Genomic DNA, 24,939 nt, shown 5'->3' with positions numbered 1-24,939 from the left:
GAGGAAGTGGACATGCTTCAGACCTGCTATTGATCCACCTCTTTTCTCTGTTGGTCAGTAAATAAATAAATACAACACATTTTTCAAACAAGGAAACTCAGACCAATGTAGCAAGAATGACTTAGTGACAACTGGACCTATTTTGTGATGCATAATGATCCAAAGTGCTCTATGCACACTGAAGTCCAAGGTTGGGTGTTTTTTTGATACTAGTGGTCTCTGATCAGATTAAACGTTTACATCAATGTGTATTAGTTATCCATATACTGAGAAAATATCATGCTAAAACCTGGTGTTGTAATCTTGACTGAAAACTAATTAAAGAATAAGACTACCTCATAAAACAGTCTAGCTTTTGAGGTTTAGAAGTAGATACAGGCTGAGCAAAACGGCTTATCATTTTTGACAAGCAATTGCCACAAGCAACAAGAGTAAAGCTGCTAAGCAGAGAAGTAACGGAAAACTCTCAGGAAGATCTGCTATGTTCTTAGTCTTTGAAATGGAATAGAACTGTAAGAAATTCCTATGCCAAAGGCCAAGGGTGCCACCATTAATGCACATACTAAACTTACAGTAGTGCAACATACTAAGATCGACTATTAGAACTTTCTACACTGTGTCACGGAACATTTATGCATCAGCCATCTTTCCTAGACAGTCTGATGGCTATAAGGACCTTGAGAGCTTAAAGTTCTTAAGGATCCAAAAGCTTAATTTGGAGATAAAGAACTAAGCAAACTATAATCAGCATAATCCAGGCTACCGTCCTCTTAATTTCTGTTAGAGCTGTTCCTTAACAGCAGCAGCTGAAGGTTGGTAAAAAACCTAACATCCAAGACAAGGACTTAATCTCTATCAAAGAAGGATGATATAATCAGAGCTGAATTCTACAGGGGCTGTAAGAGGCCAAAATAGAGATGTCCAAAAATTCTGTGATGTTCCCCAACACTGTGTTGTACTACATAAACACACATTTTAACATCTCGTATTTAAATCTTTTTTTAGAGGAATAAAGTGATTTTGGGAAAAATTAATTACTTAATCCTCTATGAAGTGGGAGGCACATTTTTAGAATGTTCTAAGATGAGATACATTGCAGCTGCTCAGATTGCATTAGAATATAGAATGTGGAGCTGATTTTAGGTGCAACTAAGTTGACTACCACAACTCTGCTGTTGGTACCAACAAAAGGTTAATGGATAACCATTAAAAAAAGGGGGGTTTGGTCAAGAAAATCCTGATGCTGTCATCATATGTGATGCTACAACAGATGCAGATGAAGTACTAAACTGTGTGACTAGTGCAGAGCAAGTCAACATCAGACCATGCTTCTTGCAAGGCGTAGTACCAGAATAATCTGGTCAACGATAGCAGAAAGGCACCAAAAGTGGCAAGGCATAATCCAAATGGCACCGAAACTTCAATTATAGCACAGTGCTCATTTTCACAAGAACTGTCTCCTTTAGCCCCTAAAATCTAAGATTCAAGTAAAGAAAAAGCATCTACTCTGCTTGCACTTGCAAGGCTGGAACTTGTGCTATCTGGTTTTCCACTGCTCCCAGAAGCTTTCATGACAAAGATTCAATTTCAATCACATGGCCATTGTATCACTAGGAGAAAAGACACTTAAGAAGAAAGCAGTATTTACTACCTTATTACTTTCTAGGGTAGGGGGAACACAACCACTGGTCAACTCTCTGGACAGCTGTAAAAATATAAAACTGAAGGTGGTATTTATCTAGGAGCTGAACAAACAGCTCTTGCTAGTATGTCCTTCACTACAGTCACTACTCGATGTTTGGATAGAAAAAAAAAAAATCAAGAAATGAAACAAATCACAAGTTGCCACAATGACAAGATCCAGCACACTTAACTGCAGATATACACAATGCTGGAACGTTAGACTTCTAATATACACCTTAAGAATATTTTAGGGAAAGCAGCTCAAATGGCAGAAGATTTCAGAAACATGTGGTACTTCTATTGCAAGACAATGATAGTGAATATTCACAGACAATTCCGAGAACAGAATGCAAAACTCAACCTGCTCTAAAGATAAAAAAATTTGCAAGTTCAGTGCTTAGTTTGCTGAAGAAGAAAATCTTGACAAATTCTAAGGCGATCAGACAGGATTAATCCAAGTGGTCAATTCCAACCCTCAGTAAGGGTAGTGTTTCCCACACAGACCATCTCCCTTAAGATGTGCAGTATTTGTGGCAAGAGTGAACAGTCTAGTACTAATGAACAGTAACTTGTAATAGCCTGGGGCAAGCAACTGAAGAAATAAATAAAAAGAATATAGTTTTTCCCTCATGTCACTTCCATGGAGCTGTGGTAACTGGGATGTCCTACTGCCAAGAGCTAAACCAGTCCTCCTCTTCCATCAGATGAAAAAGGACTCTTCACTTTCTTGAAACCGTAACAGTAAGTACAAACAAAATGGATCCAAATAGTCTCATAAGAAGTTCCTTCCACAAGTTATAGCTCCACATGGTACAGGTATCCATCCCCATCTGGCATACACAGATGATGCAGCTGTGTAACTATTTCAAGCCTCCAGCCAAGATACTGGATGCTATAATTCTATCTATTATGAGTGCTAAAATTAAAGATTGAGCCTTTCCAAAGCACAGCATGCCATCCACATAAAAACTACTATACATGATCTTGTATTTCAAATGCATTTAAATTAAATTATACGTACCTACAGACAAGTCCATCTTACTGCCTGGAATGTCCTCAGTTTGACTCTGGGGAGAAAAAAACCACACAAATCATGAGTTGTGACTTCTATGAAATGCTGAGGAATGTTTCAGAAAGCTGCCTTTGATGGTCTAGGGTGAAATGAAGGAAGGACATGCTTGTGTCAGTAAGAGTTTAAAATTAAACTAAACTTTAAAAATCTAAAGATTCTTGGTATCACTCTGGACACACACCTCACCTAAGCCCCCTAATGTGGCAAGTTTACTACCTATATGAAACCAAACACAAGAACACATGCAACAGAGAGAAAGATGGAGAGACAGCTGTTCTGTGAAATTAACCTCTGTCCTCATGTTCTAGTGGTTAAGAGATGAAACACTTAAAAAATAATGGCCAAAATGACAGTTCATCCTCATGAGCTGTCAAGTCATCAAATTCTAAAATATGCTTCCACATTATGCTTTAGCTGGCAGTCGGGGACAGGCTGTTCCCAAGGTTTCAGAAGCACCTATGGTCAAGTAGACCAAATTAGGGCTTGGAAGCCAACAGACATTACGAACTAAGCCTAGTATGACACTGGCAGTTTGTGAAGTCCTGGGCTTCCCACAGAACCTCTGTATTATTATCTTTTGGTGGCTTGATTACACACCATTCCTGCTTCACAGGATGACAGCTGGCACAATATTCTGTAAAATGATTTACAAATTGCGTCATAAAAGTTCTTTAAAAAATTAACTGTTTTTAAGGTACTTCCCTGCAGATGCCTTTTCTCTCCATGATGCCATTTATTTATTCATTTAACCAATCAATCTTTAAGTACTCATTTATAAGGAGACCCTTTTGTTTTAGGAAAATGCTGCTGTACAGTATTTAAAATACAAATCGTTATGGCAGATACAGATCCATGTATCTCCTTTTCTGATTGGTGGCTGAGATTCAGAATAGTCTTAGACTAACCTCAGATGCCTGAGCCTACAGCCAGGAGCTGATGCCTCTACCTTGAGTGCTTTGAACAGCATGTTATGAAAATTAAAAGTAAAAAAAAAAAAAAAAAAAAAAAAAAAAAAAAAATATATATATATATATATATATATATATAAATCCAAATGTTATTACTTGATATATATATATATAAATCCAAATGTTATTACTTGCAAGGAAATGGCAATCTGAGAACAGCAGCTCTCTTAAAGTAACTTTGAAGAGTCTAAGTGTATCTGTTTTTTTCTGAGAAGTCATTCTGACTAGCATGGAAATGCTGAATACCCAGCTACTACAGGTGTTATAATCAACATGCCAGCATAAGAAATGCAAATAAATAAAATAGTTACATACCATGAAACAGTTGATCTTTTGACTTATTTAAAGCTTACTGCATTTTTAAAAAGTTGGATTTTACATTTTAAAATATTTACTTACAAGCAAGCCCATATTTGAAAACTGTTTGGATAAAGGATTCATCCATGAATCACTATTCCCTCCTTTTAATGAGCACTGAAAAAAAAATTAAAAATTAATCAACATCTTGATTTCTTAAATTCTGTTTCATCCTTGAGATGCAAAAGTCTTAAATAAAGATCCTGGTGTAATAGAAATTAATACCCTGGAAAAACTACTTTGAAGTTTTCGTGTGTCTGCAAATATTTAGCAACTATTTCTTTCTTCACTCTCTCATAGAACTGTTCATTGCTAAGTATACCAAACTGGATGAACACTTCCCGTGTAGAACATTCATCACTTTGAATTTCATTCTGGAATCTGGAAAGCTCTGTGAATGGGTTTGATTTTTCAGGGGTTTTTCTGTTTGTTTTGGTTTTGTTTTTTTCCCCTCCTCTGTTACAGTGTAATACATTGTTTAATTTACCAAATAGAGGTAGATTTCTTCCTTGGCTTTCTTCCCTTTACTGTGGATTCTCTTACATGGGCACAGTGCTGACCTGACTCTCAATTTGTCCTTACTGCAATTTACAGGTGACCAAAACCAGAACAGGGCAAAGAAAAGATATGGATAAAAATTTTTTTTTGATGTTTGCTGTGGTGGTTAAAATAAAAGCTGAAGTGTGAAACAATTTTGCAAAACAGCAATTGTAAAACTCCATACCACGTCATAACATTTTTTTCACATCCAAGGAACTTGCTCTGAAACTGCCTTTTGAGTTTGCCCTATCTATTTGATTAGAAGTAGACAAAGCATAGTCCTTCTAATGTTAATACAGTACCTAGTGTTACTCTACTAGAGAACTTTAAGACAAACAAGCTTCAGAAAGCAATTACTTGGGACTAAAGCCAAGCTCCTTCTCCTCTGTGAGGCCAAAGGCCAGTTACAACCAATGCAAGTCAGACCTGCATCCATTCTATTCAGTAGCAATAAATGCATGTGCCAATGGACTGTGGAGTCCCAACTTCAGCAGGCAATGCAAGAACAGCAGGAATCTAACACAGAAAGATGTGTCAACAAGAGAAGACTAATAGCCTTGGGACACTTATTGCTCAGTTTGATTTAGTAATGGCTCTTCAGCCTACATACCAGAAGAATTTGACACCTACTGGCAGATTAGTCACAACAAGTGTAATACATTAAAACAAATCCAGAAACCTCACATCTTTAATGCAGGCACCTTTTAATCTGAATTTTCTAATACTTTTTTAAAGGAAGAACTACCACAGTGCTCTAAAAGGTATCAGAATACTGCTTCCAGACAACGCTGTAGTTATCAATCACTCAAGCATTTTACCTTCATTTGTGTTTTCTTTCCTCCCTGCCCCCAGCTTGTTGAGTTGTGGGAGGAACTGCTTCCCTGAGAGCCTGCTGTGTTCCAGACTCCTCCCTCCTCCTCCTCTTCCCAGCTGGAATGACGTGTTCCTGTCACTGGCCCATCACTCTCTCCCCAGCCATCTTGCATAGATTTAGAACCTTAAGAAAAAAAACAAAACAAAACAAAACTCAGAAGCAGGCTACAATACAATGCAGACAGTGATTTGACACTGTGAGAGCAGCTGAGACCATCAGAACTCTAAAGGACTGAGGTGTGGGGGGCAGTGTCTTCACTCTTAACAACTGTGCAAACTTGTGCATGAATCCTAAAACCCAGGAGATTTGGTGGCATGTTAGCATGTCATATTTTGCAACTATTTGAAAGCAAAGCCAAACCCTTAGAGATATAACAACCATAGGGACCACTTCTCTTACACAGATGCAGCTGTGTTTGGTTTTCTTTAAAAGGCAACTTACTATTTTCCAGTGTAAAAGAAAGAATTCAAGGACACAAAAATCAAGTGCGCTGAGGATTCTGGTTCAGGAGGTTTATCAATTATTTCCTCTTTCTTCATTATTATAACATTTGTCTTGCACTGAATTCTTCCACAAAATTACAGAAACAAAGAACTTTAAGCAACAACTAAGTAGAATCATTAGAAGAGGACCTGACATTGTAGTCTACTTTATGTAACACCAAATGTAGTTTAATGTGGAAAAAACCCCCAACTCTCCATTTGAATTTCTGTTCTTAACATCATCACTGAAGAGCAATTAGCAGTGCTGTGTATGTATTGGTTCTGACTATTTCATCACAGCATTTCAGGCTAAGGACATTTAACTCTTGTCTTTTTTTTTTTTTTTGCTGTTACTCTCTAGCACCAGCTGTCAGGCAACTTAAGAATTCTAAACTCTATTGACCCAAATCCTCGTTCATTGTCCAACTCTTCTTCATGTTGTAACTCTTCATTCTTCGCACCTAGTCCCCAAGCACTTAACTTCCTTTCAAAAGGATTTCTATCACTATCACCTTTTTCGTAAATAATTTTTTAACTGTCTGGCACTTGAGTTTGGAAATTGGAGATAAGAATATTAGCACATGTAGCAGAATTTCTGAGTATTAAAAAAAACCACCACAATTAGTGTGACAAGGGGAATTCTACCCTTAGTTTAACAGCTACCTTAAAATACACCTTAAATAAAAACTAAGATTCTTCACAGGAAAACATAACTTTAAAGTACTTTCATTTGTGCATCCAACTTCAGTGCTGGTTAGGAACCATTATGGTCCAAACTCCAAAATTTACCTCTTGACCCTCTAATCATGATACTTACACAGAAAAGGCTACATCTAAGGATTATGACTGCAAAGTCAGGAACTTCATCTGGAAATGTCATATATTGGGTAGTCCTCAAAGTTTTAAGTTATTTGTGGCCACAGTGTTTAAATTGGTACTATGAACCTCGATTTAAGTACATAACAATAGATTATTTTTCTGCACTGACAGTTCTCAAGTCTGAGATTCCTAAACATAAATCTGGCCAGTGGTGTAAAAATGACTTGTCTGTAGAAGTCTTTAAGATCTAGGAACTTTAAGATCATCAAACTTGCTTTGTTTTCTCTTTGTTGAGTGAGGATGCAAAAATAACTACAATAGAGCAAAGGAAATTTTCAAGATTAAGCCAAAATAATCATGTTATAAAAAACTGAATTTATTCCTACTTCTATCAGAAAATTGCTACGCAATGCAGGTAAAACCACATAAAGGCATTTTTTGGACCCAGGTGGGTAATGATCTATGCTTCCCTTCTTTGGCTCTAAACTTGTTTTCTTTTTCAATCACTGCTAGTCTCTACTTCCTGTCCTTACCTTCATAAATAAACTATGCTTCTGCAGGTTCTGTGTCCCAATTTCTTCTTCTGACTTATCCAAGATATTAAATATCTCCCCTTACTTCACTGAATATGCAGCTTTCTTCATTCCCTCTGGGTGCCATTCAGAAAGGAGTTGAGAAGCCAGCCACAGAACACAGGAGAAGGAAGATCTCAGCTTTTAACACTGGTGACACTACACCACAACCTAAAATAGCTGTGATGAGGAAACTCTCCATTTATTTTTTGCTCATCTAGAGCTGGAGATAGCTAATGTACAAAATAGTACATATATGCTGCAGCCCTTTGATTATGTCACACATGCAGACCAGTTACAACAAGTAAGTGACCATGCATAGTCTGCCTTAACAAACAATGGATCCATCAGCATTTCAGAGACTCTTTCTTTGGTTGTATTTACATAACTTTTTACAGGTGAAAGAAGAGATCCATCTGAAAAAAGGTCTAGCATACAGAAAAGCATGGCAGTTTGTGTGGCAGGCACAGGAAGCACTATAGCCATCCACAGAAGTTTGCTATAAAGTTCATACTATGGAAGCAATTATTTTTCCTGGTTTTATGTCATAAATGAGCAATTTAATTGGGCTGGAAGGGAGAATGACTCAAAAGCATACAATCTGTATAGAGCATTTCATTCCAAACAATTACATGTTGCTAAAGCAACTTGTAACTGGAAACAGTTTTAAAGTGGGTATCATCAACCAAGTACTGTAACAGTAATGCATTATCAGTGTTTCCTACTGGAAACTTCATACCCAAATGTTCTTGGCTTTGGCTGTGACATTGCTATGTTTTACCAGCAGGCGATTGCTTTTGTTTGTTGAGTTTTCCTTAAAAAGACTGAAATAAAAATTCTAATAACATCCCGTATCAGCAGGAATAGTTTCCACAAAAACAAAACTCTTGATACAACCAGATTTTAACTTCAATTTAAAAAAATAAATTTCAACCTCATCTCAGTCATGAAAAACAGCCATAGACAGGTAACTATCCAGAAAACAGTCATCCATTAAGGTTCAATAACAAAAGAAAGTTCAGTTCTTAACAGCTGCAATTTTCCACACTCACATGATAAGAACCCAAAGCACAAATTACCATATAATGGCCTACTCAGTTGAATTTGTCTGTACTGTGCATGCATTTTTCTGATATGATCAGGAAAAGTTATTTATTATATAGCATGTTCATATGCTAAGTAACAAGTGGGCAGCCAGAGAAGGAAAGACAGTTTGAGAAAAATACACATTTCCTCTAATGCTCTAATGTTTCAGGACTTCCTCAACTTGAAGCTGCCCATTTAATTGCTTAGTTAAGACGCTTTCAGTATCTTAAGAGACAAAGTTGCAGTCATTTGTAAGCACTTAATCACTCATCCATCAAAATCTTACCAGACATTCAACACTGCTTCTAAGCCTCAGATAACAATTCCTCCATGGGTAACCTATATTAAAAAGGCCAAACACTAAAGATCTTCAGGACCATTGCAAAGAAACTGGTATCTGGCCTATACTCACTAGATTTCATAGCACTCGGGGCGTTGGAAGGTGCATTCCCCCAGCCTGTTGTCGATGCTCCTGTATCATCTACTTCACCCCACCCGGGACTGGTTTCATTTGGCTCACCCCAGGCAGACGTACCATTATCTGGAGCAGGTGGAGTGCTTTTGCTCCAGACTGCACAAAGGAGAAAGAATTTTTGTTACAGACCATTTAGACAACAAACTATTTACTGTAGTGCAGCAGCACATCATCATTTTACTGCTTCGTTCTTTCGGTTGAGGACTTCAGATTCTCAGTAGTGTGGGTGCAACAGAATTGGCAACTGTTCCCATCAAACTCAGAGAGGGGCATGCCCTCTAGGGATGAAAAGGAAAAGAATGCTATGGCAAGTAATATTTTTCTCCCAGGCTAAACATGAGCCCCATATCGAATGCTGTTCTCCTGTCTGGCAAACTTTTGTGACTAATTAAAGGCACCAGACTAAATCAGGGTTTTCATATACTGAAGAAAGAGTAAGGACATACCTAAGTATATATTAAAACAAAATAGTATTCTTTGAAGCATGTTTAGTCAGAGATTACCTAACAATAACATCTCAATGTACTTCTAGGATGTGTAACGTTTTTGTTGTCCTTATTTCACAGAAGAAAAGTATTTTCCTAAGCATTCTTTATCACAGAGCCAAACTGATCTCAAAACTTTGTTCACAGACTTGCTCAATTTCAATTGTTAACTGAGAGCTTCAAAGCAAAAAGTTTTTACTAAGTAAAAAACTTCTTCTCATTTCTCCAATAATAAAATATTAAAAAAGCAACTTAGTCTGGAGCAAAGGAGGCTGAGGGGAGACCTTAATGCTCTCTACAACCACTTGACAAGACGTTGTTGCAATGTGGAGGTGGGTCTTTTCTCTCAAGTAACAAGTGGCCTCAGGTTGTGCCAGGTAAGTTTAGATTGGGTATTAGAAAAAAAATTTCCCCAACAAAAGGGTTGCCAGGCACTGGAAGAGGCTGCTCAGGGAAGTGGCAGAGTCACCATCCCTGGAGGTACTTAAAAGACACGCGGATGTGGTGCTAAGGGACATGGTTTAACAGTGGACCTGGCAGTGCTGGGTAGCAGTTTGACTTATCTTAAAGGTCTTTTCCAACCAAAATGATTGTATGATTCTATAATTCAACCTGTGATTAAGAGTTCAGACGGAATATGCAGATTTGTCAGCTAACAAACATCTTTTACTGGCAAGCTGACCAGTATTCAGATCACAGTTACGAAAGCACAACAAAGGACTGATTGATTAAAATTTTAAAGACACTGTAAATACAGGCTAAAATATTCAAATAAGCAAATGGCTGTCTTTATATAAACAAATGGTTAAGCTATTATGAATTAGAGGCTACATGAGTATCTCATACATTAAGGTTACATTTATATACAGGAGCTTGATGAAGAAAGGAATGAGAATTGTACCTGATGCTTGTGATTTGCTAGTCATTGGAGTAGGCAGGCTCTGCTCCCGTGGGGCCTGTCCTCCTTGCGAGTTCTTGTCCCACAGGTTCACATTCTTGTAGTTATAACTGCTCGGATCTCCCCACGCTGAAGTGCCATCATCAATATCCATTTTTCGACTGATTGACTGTGGAGAAGGTTCTTCCCAGCCACTAGGCTCCTCCTCTTTGGAGGCAGCTGGCTGTGGTCCGCTGTTCCAGTTTGGGTTTGGAGGTCGCCCATTACTTGGAGTTTGGGGAGGTGGACCCCAAGAACTGGAAGTCTCCTGCTGTTGCTGCTGGTGCTGGTGCTGCTGCTTGTTCCAGGAGCTGGGCTGTCGACCCGTCTCATTCCATGTTGAAGTTCTTTTACAATCATCCCATCCACCCTTTGAAGCAGCGCTTGTATTTGCACCATTACCCCAAGTTCCAATCTCATTTTGCCCACCTTCACCCCAACCAGACACTGGCTTGTTTCCTGCACTTTCCCAGTTGCTGTTTTTTGTTTGGTCAGCTTCCTCTCCCCAACCGTTCTTTCCAGAAGACCATCCTTGACTAGGTTGCCTTCCACTCCACCCCTGATCCTTACTAGAGCTGTCATTCCAAGAAGAGGACGATTTGTCTTCTGGTCTTCCTCCTCCCCAATTAGAAGAATTTGGGTTCTTATAGTCATTCCATCCTCCAGTATTTTTGGGGTCCTTCCACTCCGTTGGGGTTGAGAGCTCACCCCATCCAGACTTGATTTGATTGCTTTGGCTGGGTACATCGCCCCAACCCCCTGAGTTCTTTGTCTGTGTGGCAGAGCTCTCCCACCCCTCAGTTCCTTTATCAGACTTCCCCTCAGGCCGTGGCATCTCTTCAATATCCCACACAGTATCTTGCTTAATTTGAGTTTGGCCCCAGCCAGTGTTTGAAAGCACTCGGGGGTCCAAATCAGTTCTGCTCAGCAAAGTCTGCAAGACAGCCTGGCAGTCGGGATGCGTAGGCCTATACGATCGACGTCCAGAATTGTGACTGTCACTACTTCCTGCTTTGTGGTTGCTTCCAGTGCTTTGACCTCCAACCTCACTTCCTGCAGAGCTGGAAGATCTTCCCCAACAGGGAGCCTGGGAATTGCCTTGGTTTTCAGGAAGAGGGTGGCCTTTTTGATTGTCCCATGCTCCAGTGCTAGAATTTGGTTGGTTTGGACCACTCCATTCTCCAATCTTCAGTTCATCAGACCCAGACAGCTGTTTCCATTCTCCCTGAGAGACCCCAGATGTTAATTTGTTCCCTTCACCCCATTTGCTTTCATTTGCATGCTGAGGGCCAAAGTTCCAAGACCCACCACCCGTAGACCGGTTATTGTTATCCCAAGAATCACTTCTTGACCCATTCGGTTTTTGAACTGAAGCTCCTTTCCAGGAGTCCTCTCTCTCCTTTCCATTGTTCCCATGGTTTCCAGAATTACTCTGTCCAGAGACTGTCTCAGTTCCAGAAGACCCCCTAGCTGTACCCCAAGATCCAACATTCCCAGTCTTTCTCTCTCCAGTGCTTTGTGAAGGGGTGTCAGTGCTCCTGGAAGGGTTCCCCAAGCCCATTTCAAAGGGCATTCCCTTATTCTCCATAGGGTTTGGTGAACTTAAGTTCAAGGAGTTAGTGTTTCCATTTTTTGGTCCATCAGTGTTATGAATTTGAGCCTGTTCTCTGCCAGAGACAAAGTTAACACCCGCATTTTCCATCTTTGACTGCTGTTCCCTAGAGGTCTGACTTACTGTGCTAATCTGTGCATTGGAGCTACCACTATCAGATTCCAAAGTCCCTTTCCTAGAATTGCCCTCTTGAACCAGTGCTGGCCAAGCAGATGGGTTGCTATTTGGGTTAAAGTTGCTGAAGCCAGAACCAGAACCGATTCTATCTTGTCCACTCAAGTTCCTCCAGTTACCTAGTCCATTGTTATTCTCGGCAGCAGGGTTGGAAGATTGAACAGCTTTAGCCTTGGGATCAGATTTCCAGGCCCCAAGATTACATTCGTTTCCAGCGCTTCCAGACTGGCACTGGCTTCCTTTTCCTTTGTTACTAGTGGTGCTTCCTGGCAGGGCATTCTTCTCCAAGCCAGGGTTCGAGGCACTGTTGTTATCGGTGGTGTTTTCGGAAGAAGACTCAGCATCTTTGCTGGCAATACAAGGCCACTCTTCCATGTCAGACCCGTCTACAATCACCTTGTCCCAGATGTGAGTTGGGTTGGCGTTGGTGCCACTGCTGGAGGAGGCTCCAGGACCCCAAGTGGAATTTGCATAATTTGAAGCGGCAGCACCTCCAATTGCTGAATCTAAAAAAAAAACAACAATAAACCACACCAAATAAGTCATTAATAATCAATATCATTTACAAGCACTGAACATCACACTTTTTACCGCACTGGTCACTGTTTTCATTTATAAGAACCTTTCCTCAAATGTGTAATGAAGTTGCTTGGAATAATATCAGGCTGGAAAACACCATTGAAAATACTAATAAAACACATTTTTAAACACACTCCCCACATGCGTTTTGTGGAGACTTAAATTCACTGTTGACTCACTACTTCTGCTAACAGTCCAACTCTAAGTTCAACGTAATAATTACAACCCAGTTAACAAACCTGCGTTGTCTTTATTCATACTGGCTGTAAACTTTTCAAACACAGATTTAAAATCATGCTATATATAGAACAAGAATGTGTGTGTGTGCACACATTCATATGCATGTGTGTGCACACACAGGCAGCTGTTGGTCTGCTACTCAACTGAATCAAAGCATCTACAATTTATTACAGATTAAAAGAAAGAAGATCAAAAATAAAAATTATCTAGCCAATAAATAAAGCTGAAAATGTCTATCCTTCAGCTTTGAGTATCTTTTTCAAGATACTAGATGCAAAACTAGTAGAATTATTTCCAAAAGTTACTGCAGAGACCAAATCTACACAGGCTACATCTTTTACATAGTAATATGCACGCTGTAGTCAGCATGTAACTGCCTCACATCTGTGTCACTGCTACGTTTATCTTAGAAACTAGTTACAGTTTTGTGATCTAAGCTGATCTCTCTGCTACTAGATGGAGGCTAGTTAGAAATACCACTTTTTCTTCTCTCTCTCTCTCTCACCAGCTCTACCTTCTTGTAAGTTTCTCAAATTTCATCTCTGATTTCTGACAGCTGTGATGGCAGCTAAGCCCTTTAACTATGTCACTGTTCACTAACTCAACACAAAACCCACTTCTTGATAGGTTTTCTGCTGGCCTAGCACATTGTACAGGGTAACCCCTCCACATTCAATGAGCTTCAGAGTTACTATAAGGAAATTAACAGGATGAATGACAATGAATAGGGCCCCTTTCTGTCATCTGTGACAAACTATTATTATGTCCTATGTGGTATGACTTCACATGGACAAGATATTTGCATATAGTTTTAAAGCACACATAAATTAACACAGTGCCACAATGGATGAAGTTTATGTGCTGGCAGCATGATGTGTGCATATATGTAGACATGTTATCATCATTAATTTAAAATGTCAGCCATTCCCTTGCCATCCACATAATTACCTCTGATCCTCTAAATAATTTAAGCCCATTAGTACCTAAGTGTTTTCCTCCACATAGGGTCCCTCTCTTTTTTCTATGTATTTTTAATCCCAGGGGAACCTAAATAGTCTGCATCACAAATTCCCACTGATGAAGACTGAACACTCTTCCTTTGTACAAAGCTGTGTACTGAACCCTGACCTGACCCAGTTATCCCACCAACACAGTTTAATTTACTTTGCAGAGCATAAAGCTCATAGTAACATCTACATCAGTATTCATACCTGAATATATATAATTACTACTGGCTCATGTGACAGCTTCCATGAAAATAAGGCATAATAATCTTAGTAGACACACCCTCCCACTCCCACCTCCCCAAGTTCCTCTGTTATATACTGGAACACAGGTTGCCCAGGGAGGCTGTGGCTGCCCCCTCCCTGGAAGTGTTCAAGTCCAGGTTGGATGGGGACTGGATCAACCTGGTCTAGGTGGGAGGTGTCCCTGCCCATGGCAGGGGGGTTGAAATTACATGATCTTTAAGCTCTCATTCTATGATTCTGTGATACACAAGTGAAGACAACTTGTGGTTGCTAATATTTTTAACAGAAGAGAAACATAACAGTTTTCAGTAACTGTTTCAGGCTTTCAGTTCACCAACTTATCACTGAACTGAGGCCCATCAGTAAAGATCCAGACTTACCATCAAGTCTAGAAGTCTTTTGTGAGCTTTGAATACTGATGAACAGAAGTTTGTCTTTATCCGTGAAACCCTAGCCACCAAGATTCAAAAAACCAAGCAGTTCTCCATTCCCTCTGTCACCTTAATCTGAAGAGCAAACTTCACAATGGTAAGAAAAAGTGACTCTTCACTGATATTTTTATCTACCTTTTTAGTACACTCCTCCCAATTAAAAAACTTTCTGATTAGATGGGTCACAGAAAAAGATTAAGGAGGACAGCCAAAGACAAGTTCAAAAGACTGCAAGGCTGTCTTTTGAACTTAGCAATGATTCAGCAAATGAATGATGTATGGGCAGCTACCCATTTAGTAAGATGTTCACATAGATGATTTTAACACAGCATTTCATATTTCATTTCTGTGAGGACACACTAGAAGCATTAAAGATTGAGATGCTTGCTAACACAGCATACTGGAACGCAATTTAATGCACTGTTCCATAAACTAACCACCCCCTTCTGTATTCAGAATCACAGAATTGTTTTGGTCGGTAAAGACCTTTAAGATCATCAAGCTCAACCATTAATCTAACTTTATGAGTCCAGTGCTAAACCATGTCCGTAAACATCTACACATCTTTCAAACACCTCCCAGGACAGTGATTCCACCACTTGCCCTGGGCAGTGTGTTTCAGTGTTTGATAACCCTTTCAGTGAAGAATTTTCTTCTAATATCCAACCTAAACCCCTCCTGACACAACTTGAAGCCATTTCCTCTCTTCCTATCACTTGTTACCTGGGAGAAGAGACCAACCCCCACCTCACTATAACCTCCTCTCAGGCAGCTGTAGAGACTGTTAAAGTCTCCTCTCAGCCTCCTTTTATCCAGGACAAACAAAACTAGTTCTCTCAAACACGTCTCCTAAGACTTGTGCTCCAGACCCTTCAACCAGCTTTAAATTAACTTTAAAAGACAGCCTGGGTTAATTTTATTTCAAATCAGATCCCCAGCCCAGCTATCTGTGTAATGGTGCTGAAATCTGATGGTGTGAGGCAGGTCTGAAGGACCCATATCAGCCTTGGCAACAATCCTGACTTGTAGCAGGATAAAACAACCAACCATTGCCATAAAAAGGTGCCAAAATCACTAAAATATAACCATGTAACTTCTTACTTGCTAATGCACCATTAAACTGAATGTAAAAATAAAGAGAATTAATAGAATCAAATATCAATCTCAAAAAACCAAATATTAGGTGTAATTACACAGAACTTAAGAAGCCCCTATAATACTTAAAAATGGTCCTCATACAGTACACCCTATAGCAAAAATAATGCTGTTCATGAGAAATTCTGTAAACTTCTCTACTATGAAGTCTCCTTTGTCAGGCTACTACAATCCGTATGAAAGTACACTAAGACACGGGGTGAGGCTTTTTCCCTCTCTTCATCTTTCAAGTCTTTTATCAAAATTGGCCATCTCCAAGACATCTGTTTTTAAACTGATTAGTTTTGGCCTTTCCCATTTTAGCTTGAAATTAACTCCCTACTTTTATTAAAAAGAGAACAAGACAGACAAGAAGGTAAGTAATCTGTAAAGCAGGCATTTGCCAGAAAAGAATTCAAATACTGAAAAAAAGCAAATGGAATTATTACTTTTTCTATAATCCTTTTCAATAAAGATAGTTGACCCATGTAGCCTACTTGATTATGGACTTGCAAGTCACCCGTTTCATATTCTGAACCATAAATTCTTCATTATACTTTTTCTTTTTAAAACTGTAAGAAGTTTATGCTTTTCAAAAATCCCATCCCATTAACTCTGGTATGGTTTCCAAAGGCAAATTCAGACACAGTGGTATAATTATTTTCTTCTTTTGACTTTCAAGCATTTATAACTACTTTTAAAAAACATCCTTATTGTTAGAATTGAAATTGTCCTTGGTTTTGCAGATAATCTAAGTTTTTCTTCAGAAGGCAGGTGACTTGAGTAGAATTTTTTTGTTCCACTATTATCACCTAAGAAGAATATATTAAAGTTACAGCAATTCACCAAGGGTCTAAAAATTCAGGATCACTCTAACTTCCCTCGTAAAACAATCTGAAAACCGATTTATCTTCTGGACTTGAAAGTGAACACAAAAGCAAAAAACACAGGCCCTGCTTTTATAAAAGTGCTTATCTAGGGTGAAAAACAAGATTAGTACTCAAAAAATTCAGGAGCAAAAGAACCTTTGTTCTATTTAATCCAGATAAGAAGCGCCAGACACCTGCCATTTGAATGATATCTGCATGTCTCTTTTATCACATCATGTAAAAAAGTTAATAGATAGGAAATTCTTGTCCTCAAAGAAACCTGAAGAGCTATTAAGGAATACTCAATGGTAACCAAAAAACACAGTTTATCCGTGCACTGTGTTTACCTTGCTGCTATTTTAAGAGCATTACAGCACCCGATTCAAACCACTCAAAACATACTTTTAAAAAATTAACCCACTTTTTCTTGATCCACCTAATAGTAAAAAATGCTGCTAACATCAAAAGCAAAGTCTATACGCTAAAATAGCAGAAGTAACCTCTCCAAAAGCAACCTGAGGAGTTTTATTATACAGCGATACATTCACGCACAATTTTAGTGACTCCTCTTCTGCCACGTGCATGCACGTGCTCATTAAATTATTACCTTTATTAATACTATTACTTGCCTGTTGCAGTCCCACTGTCACTCTGCAGCAGTGCTCCTGTCACTGGTTGTGCGTTGTTTGGGTTTGCTCCTGGTGCTGTCGGGGGAGGAGGCCCTGCTCCACCCCCAAGGAGCATACAAGATGGCGGAGGGGGCTGCCCACGTTTCAGTAACACTTTGTGGTCCTGCTGGCAACGGAATCGCGGCGGCACCTCCCGAGGCATGTAGCGGGCGGCGCTTGGCGGTTGTCCGTTCGGCACTGCCACCCGTTTGGCATTGTTGCCACCATTGACTGGTGGCGATGGAGAGTTGCCAATTGGGCTGGCAGCCACTGGTTGGCTTAAGCTTGGTTTCGTCACTTCGGGCACTGAAAAACAGGAAGAAGGAAAATAAGATTTTTTTTTTTTCTGCTTAAGCCTGCGTTAGCTATAAGAACTCAATATGACTTTTCCTTTCGTAATTTCATTCTTCTCTGAAACGCTGTGCAACTTCAACCTTATTGAAGAACAATTTAATTAAAGAAGCAGGAATAAGCAGTAGCCACAAACCTCTTGCTTCCATATGCAACTCTGTACCCCGGGATGAAACTCTGACCTCAATAAGTATTTTGCTCTAGGCCCCAAATTTCTTGGAAATGTAAACTTGGCAAAGAATACCAGCCTGAGCAATGAGTCATTTAAAAGTATGAGTAGTCAAATGTAACTGACTCTGTTCTGTTCCCTGAACTTCAATTCATTTTTTGATTGCTATGCATCACCCTTACAAGAGACCTGAGATCAGATCTCAACTTTTCACCTGTTTAGTAGGCTACATGGCCACTGCCAAAACTCACAAAAAGAAGGAGAAAAAATCCAGCCCGCCCTCCTCTTGGTTTCAAAGTTAACAAATCTGAGTTCTCTGCACTGCTCTTACATGAGACAGCAGTAGTTGACTCTCACTGAACAGGCAGTTCCATTTACAGCATCTGCATTGGGCTTGTCTAACATTTCCCAGCTGGTCACCAGGTGCCCCTATAAGCAAGGACAAGCTGCTTCTGAAGCCCATTACACACTGAAGAAGAGGAAAACCACTAACAAATTCTTGAAGCACTGACACCATCACAAAGTTTGCTTGAGACTGTACAATTGTGACCCCTTACTCTAATTCTCCATGAGCTTTTTTGAGACAGAGCAAAAGAGATTCTCAGCCAGGTACTTATAAGGTTTAATTACTAAGACACAGACTTGAAAGGCAAGGAAAATTTAATGCATCTAAGTCCAGCCTTTGCTGAATATTAATACAAGAAAGGGATGTCCAAGATGCTCCAGCCAGCAAAGTGAATCAATCAATAGTTTTACAATCAGTAAAACTATTCTCCTACTTATGTGAGATCAAAACAATTAAGCCTCTCCTAGGCAACACGAATGCTTTGTTCCCCACACTTTATTTTCATATGGGTTTTCTGGTTTTTCTATATAGGGTCCATTGCCCCCAAAACCCCAAAATTGCTAACTATCAAATCAAGATACCGTATTAAGTTCTCATATGTCAGTAATAGCAATATTTTTAGAAAAAATGACACACAAATCAAGATTAATTTTATTTTTAAATCAGCTAAATAAGCTTAACTTTCAAGATGCTCACTCATCAGTCGTGACTTACTTACTGGACTTTTAAGTGCCTGAACTTCTCAAGTTTCCATTAAAAAAAAAGAAATTATCTCATTTTGGTATCTTGGTGTAAACAATACTCTCCCTGTCTTTCACTCCACTTATACAGGTAGTTTCAGGTTTTGGTTATTTTTTCTAAAACCTCTGCAAAATCAAAAGGCTAAATATTTCAGATAATCTACTTTTTCCACAGTCCTCATTTCCTCTTCAAGTATTCTGATACTGACAACATGGGTAGTTTTAGATTCTCCATTTTAATCACCTCAGCTTTTACTTCTTCTGAAAACACATCTTCAGTATTCCACTCTGACTCATAATTCCCCTTCCTTTTCCAACAGTTTTGATTAAGATATGAGTTTTGGCTCAAGTCAATAAAAAATACTCTTAATGATTGAAGTTTCTTACCTTTGGTTTTTTGATCTGTGACCTGCAAATTAAGAGCAAGAATGTAAATACAGTTTTAAGAACCTCAAAACAAAATTGAACAGGCTGCACTAATCATGACCTTCATTTACTAGCAACAAGATCACTATTTGTTGCATGAAAATAATCAGCTGTTGAACTACAAGTCTAAACAATATTCCTAGTCATATACACAGAATTTTCAAGTACACGACAGCTCCTAATACCTTTGCCTCATGTCAGGCAGAAAGAATAACTTCTTCACTCATGATGATTTTTAGCATTCACCCGCCTTCTCATCTGAAACACGGACTTCCAAAGCACAAATAAACATCCTATAGCATTACAGTTCTAAGTTTTTAGAGGTGACATATTACAGCTAAAGCGTAACACAAATTCACAGATTTCATTCTATAGTGTGTATCCTTACAGTAGACTGTTTGGGCTAGCAAAGGAACTCCCACAGGAGTAACCAGAGGTGAGTAGCAGTCTGTCTCTCTGCCATCTTCCCATTTCACCTTTCCTATGACATCTCTTCCAAGGAGAAGAAATTCTAAACCTTAGAGGATTCATTGCCACAATTACAGCAGTACCTATAGAGCACAAGACTTCAAAACCTCTTGAATTCAATAAGAACCTGATGACTGAAGTGACCCTGTACTGCTGTCCAGGCTACTCCATATGTGATTTTGCTGTACTTCCACATTCTTTCATCGTAGCAGATTACACGCTACAGCAGAGACAAACATGCCACTGGTATATTCTCTGGAATCATGTGTATTGTAGCATGTTTTGAACCTGTCGATCAGGAGTTACACTACACAATAATGGAAAAACCCTAAAGATCATCATGTGGCAGGGTCTATGACACCTATTCTTAAAAGAAATTGCTGAACTAGTCCATAATTCTGGAAAGCACACAGTGACAGTTTAGAATAATGAAAGCACAAGTAAAAAGCAGTTTGTTTAAACCAACCAGGCCAGAACTCCTTTGTATGGTAAAGAACAAAAAGAGAATCTGCACTGAATTGCTATGGCATTATTTACTGTGTATACTGCAGTGTTCACCTTTGCAAAGAGGAACATTCATTATAATACAAATTCTTAAGCATCACAGCTTCACATTCAATTTAATTCAAGAGTCTCCAAGCCTCTAAAAATGCACCTGTACCAAAACTGCAACTGTAACAAGCCAGGCATCAATTTTCACCTCGTTTATGAAAAATTCTGCGTGCTTCAAATTAAGTCTTCTGTAACACAGTTTAAAAAGAGGAGTTAAGTGGCTCTGGTACTCCAGTATTTAAGAAAAAGGAAGAAGGGGACAAAAAATTACTTGTGAATTTGATCTGGTAGTGCTGATAGTTTTTACTATGGTCAAGAGTAAACGTGTTCAGTAAATGAATAACTTGTCTACCTGGAAGAACCCCATTTTTACAAATCTTTAAAGAATTACTACAGTTAGCTTTAGGGGAAAAAAACCCAAACTTACTTCTGCCTATACTGCATCTCTCTCCTGGTAAAAAAAAAAATCTAGTCTTGAAATTATTTTTCTTTCAGGTCTAGAATACAAAAGCTGAGAATAGGGGGCACTACCTCAGATTCACAGCTGTTGTCTCAACTCTGGGTAACCTACAAGTATCCTCAGGGCAGAAGCAGCTACAGTGAACAGGAAGGTGGAGTCAAACAGCCTTCTGATGAGCTACCAAACAGACCCTAGCATGCATGCTAACCACAGGGATTTAGTCTGTGAATTTGTGTGCACAAACTCAACTGAAGTTATCTTTTTATTCTTTAAAGTTTCAGAAATCCAGACAAAAACAAATAGAAAAAAAAAAAAAGTTTACACGAATTGTGTCTGAAAAAGGCATCCCCGAATCATTTATTTGTTGAACAACTCCACAGTCAGTAAGAATGAACACACACACTTACACACTGTCCATGTGGTTGCCTGTTTTGCTCTTCCTAGGTATCCCCCAGTATTACTGTTAAGTTTGGTCTCTTGGATATTAACTTATTTATTGTTTATCACTCCCAAGATTTTGGCAAAATATCACAACATTCAATAATACTGAAAAACTTGGTAGGCGAGGGACCACACAGGAAAAGTGGCAAATCCTTGTATTCAAAGCATCAGTTCTTCAGTAAACACTCAGCACTGTTATCAAGATAATCAGTACAACCCGAGTTTGTTTTGTGTCACTGACAGCATACAGAAGGGTTTTTATTGGAAGGGACTTTAAAGACCACCTAGTTCCAACACCTCTGCCATGGTCAGGGACACCTCCCAGTGAGTCCCAGACACCACCCAGACTAGGATGCTCCAAGCCCAATCCAACCTCTTTCTGAACACTCTAAGGAAGAGGGCAGTCACAGCTTCCCTGGGCAACCTGTTCCAGTGTCTCACCACCCTCACAGTGAAAAATTTCTTGCTAATGTGTAACCTAATCTACCCTCTTCCAGTTTAAAGCCATTACTCCTTGTCCTATCTCTATATGCCCTTATAAAAAGTCCCTACCCAGTTTTCTTATAGGCTCCCTTCAGATACTGGAAGGTTGTTTTAAGGTCTCCCTGGAGCTTCTAACCAGTAGTCTGTATTAACCAAGGTTTGCTCCTCCTCCACATTCCTACACATACTTTTCGTATTTGAACATTAAACAGCAGCAACACTGGGGCAAAAAGACACTGAAGAAACCTTACTCTGTAATTACTGATCTTCTGCAGTACCAACACAATGGATAAAGAAACACGAATATACCAGTTTATCCATATCTAATTTAAACTGATAGATTCAAATTGGTGAGAAAGCCACAATGAAAATTTAAAAAAAATGTAAATGCATTGGTACTGGTGGTTGTCAGCAGAAATCTATAGCATCTAACACAGAGTAATGTCTGTTCTTTCATAGAATCTGCTCTTACTGAAGGAACTGAAAAACAGAATATAGAGAAAGTAAAGCCTTTTGCTGTCAGTTTCACAGATTAATTGAGACTGGAAGGGACAGCCAGCCACTTAAGACCTAGTCCCTAGTTCCCACAGCTATTCCCCACCTGCCCCCCATGTGCCTCCTTGCATCGACAGAAAGTCAACAAAAACAGACTGCACAGGGCCACATCCAACTCCTTTTTAAGTATCTCCAGGGATGAGGGCACCAAAATCTCTCTGGGAAACCTGTTTCAGTGGTTGCCCAGTCACTCACATGCACAAAAAAAAAGTCATTTTATGATTAAGTGGAATTTCCTGCATTTGAATTTGTGCACAATGGCTTTTGCATTGTCACTGGGTAACCACTGAGGAGAGCCTGATTCCATCTTCTTCACTCACTCCCACAAAGTATTTATACACATTTATTGGTAAGATCTCCCTGAGCTTTCTCTTCTCCAGATGGAATGGTCCTAGGTCTCTCAGTCTCTCCCCATTTGTCAGGTACTCCAGTTCTTTAATCATCTTAGGAACCTACTGCTGGAGCTGCTCCAGGATGGTTACATCTGTCTTGTACTGTTGAGCCCAGAACTATACAGAAAGGAATTTAACTGTAAAAAGCATGGATAAAACTACAAGAAAGGCCAGTGCATCTGTCAAGCTAACTCCTAGAAAAACTCAGTAGATTTTCAGCAAAATAGCAAGCTTCTAATACATCAAGTGTTCAAACCCATATTCTAAGCAAACCCAATTTTCAGTGACTTACCAATTCTCCACAGCTCAGACTTGAATTGATACACTTCAGAAAAAGTGCTACTAGCTACAGAAAATGTAAAACCTAAAATGATACCTTGCAAAAAATAAAGGGAGCCTTCAATAGTAAATACTTGATATAATCTTCCTAAAGGACTTTAAAAAATATTTAGTCTGTTTTACTGCAAGAATTGCAAAAGCCTGGAAGCATTTCTATCCCCAAACACCTCAAAACAGCAGGAGTTGCATAAGAAGAGTCAATATTCAGTAAGTTAATTCTTTATATAAAAAACCTTTTACTTCATGTGACACATTAAGGATAAGAAAAGTCTAAGTTAATAGTTCAGTTTCAAAAAATGATGCAAAAAAAGTCTTCAAAGAGGCATCACTCTAAAAAAATCAAGTTTTAAAGCTCAAATTACATTTAACATCTTACCACCCCCAACTACTTATGTTCAAGCTGGATAAAAGAATTCAAATAACAAAACCTACCTTCTGAGCAGATTCCTTCTTTTTCTTATCCTCTTTCTTCCTTTTCTTGTCTTCCATTAACTGTTCTTCCCTTTCTTGCTCCTTCTCTCTGCCAAAACATTAAAAACAACAGTATAAGCACAATGAGTTCTTATTAAGGAGAGCCACATATACTGTATCCTTCTTCCCTGCAGGAAAGGCAGTCAAGATACCAGATTCTTCTCACCATCATACTACATTTGCATTTGAGGTTTACAGCCTAATTGAGATAAGAAAAGCACCTTCTAGCTCCGTGTGGCCACAATCACACCACTTGCTGCATTAAGGAAAATTCCTTTATTTACATCAGGCCTTTTATGGCAGTACCCCACATAAATTAACTACATGCCTAATATTGGAAAATATCTTCAAGACATTTTGCCAAGTACCCTTTTAATTGGGCTGTGCTTTTATTTAATGAACAGTCTCATGAATCTTTTCATATGGTAAAAAAGGGAAGTCGCAATTTAATATAAGATGGTTTGGTCTGATACGACATTTATCTTCACAAGGGGAAGAGATTATTCTATTGCCTGTAGCTATGTCACTTGTAAGAGACTAGAAATGTCATATCAAATCAAAGCCATCATTTATTATACAAATCAGTAATTTAATTTCTAGCCTATTGTACCCACCCACAGAATTTTTGTGATGAAACTTGTAATATAAATTACTTTCCAGGGAATCTATTTTTTCCACAAGAACATTCTTTCAAAAAAGGAAGAAAATCTGCGCAGCTGCTATTGTTGTCAAGCTATCATCTTGTTGCTATGTTTCGTATCAAATATGAAAGTACCAGAAAATGGTTAAATTACTGCCTATGTGCTATTGGTTGAGCTGTTTCTATGGTGAATCACATTTTTGTTAACCAATTCTCTTCACATCCTTAAAAGTAAATTTAAGACCATGTTTTCAGCTCACTTGAAGCTACTTCTTTTTATAGGGGAAGACAAAGACAATCATTGCAAAAAGATGATCTGACAAAAGAGGGAGAGAATCGGAGAAGAGAGATCTGTACAAATGGTGAACTACTAAAACGATCTTTCGAAATAAGATTCTGTAAAAAAACCAAAACACAAAACAAACCAGCTTTTTAAACAAAGCTTGAGTTTATAATAGTACTGGACTATTTATTATATTTATGCACACAAAGCTCTTTTTTGACAATTCAAAAGGACTAGAGTTGAGCTGGCTTTGCTGTCACATCATTCAGAATTTTCCTTCCACTGCATTTATATGGTATAAACTAAGTACACTGTGAAAAGAGATAGTTACTTAAGGGATAAATTCCTCCAAAAACATTTTGAGATGCTAGGTGTTAACAGCCTCCTAACTGAGGACTTCAAGGAAAGATTCTATGGACAGTAATAAAACCTTTTCCTGGTTTCCTAAAGTTAGGTTCTCCTTCTTCATGAATGGAGAAAATGTGTAAAGGCATGATGAGTCGTTAGTAGTAATAT

At 38.8% G+C, this 24,939-nt stretch overlaps 1 protein-coding gene across 38 annotated transcripts in view; it reads right to left on the bottom strand.

The window, feature by feature from the left end:
• Positions 1–24,939, bottom strand: part of TNRC6B (trinucleotide repeat containing adaptor 6B) — a 142,840-nt gene that overhangs the window by 34,579 nt on the left and 83,322 nt on the right. For 29 of the 38 annotated variants that reach the window (XM_071731582.1, XM_071731444.1, XM_071731340.1 and 26 more), the window contains 8 exons: positions 23,462–23,549; positions 19,301–19,322; positions 17,269–17,613; positions 10,315–12,642; positions 8,866–9,024; positions 5,439–5,617; positions 4,123–4,197; positions 2,705–2,750 (listed from right to left, as the gene is read on the bottom strand). In XM_071731582.1, the coding sequence (XP_071587683.1) occupies positions 2,705–2,750; positions 4,123–4,197; positions 5,439–5,617; positions 8,866–9,024; positions 10,315–12,642; positions 17,269–17,613; positions 19,301–19,322; positions 23,462–23,549 (3,242 nt within the window). Of the gene's footprint in view, positions 1–2,704; positions 2,751–4,122; positions 4,198–5,438; positions 5,618–8,865; positions 9,025–10,314; positions 12,643–17,268; positions 17,614–19,300; positions 19,323–23,461; positions 23,550–24,939 lie in introns of those variants that run through there. The other 9 variants (XM_071731359.1, XM_071731474.1, XM_071731406.1 and 6 more) reach the window with 3 other exon arrangements.

The sequence above is a fragment of the Heliangelus exortis genome, chromosome 1 (genome assembly GCF_036169615.1).
Source record: "Heliangelus exortis chromosome 1, bHelExo1.hap1, whole genome shotgun sequence".
NCBI classification, from domain to species: domain Eukaryota; kingdom Metazoa; phylum Chordata; class Aves; order Apodiformes; family Trochilidae; genus Heliangelus; species Heliangelus exortis.
Note: the sequence above shows the minus strand (reverse complement) of the source record. Positions and strands in the feature narration are given on the sequence as shown.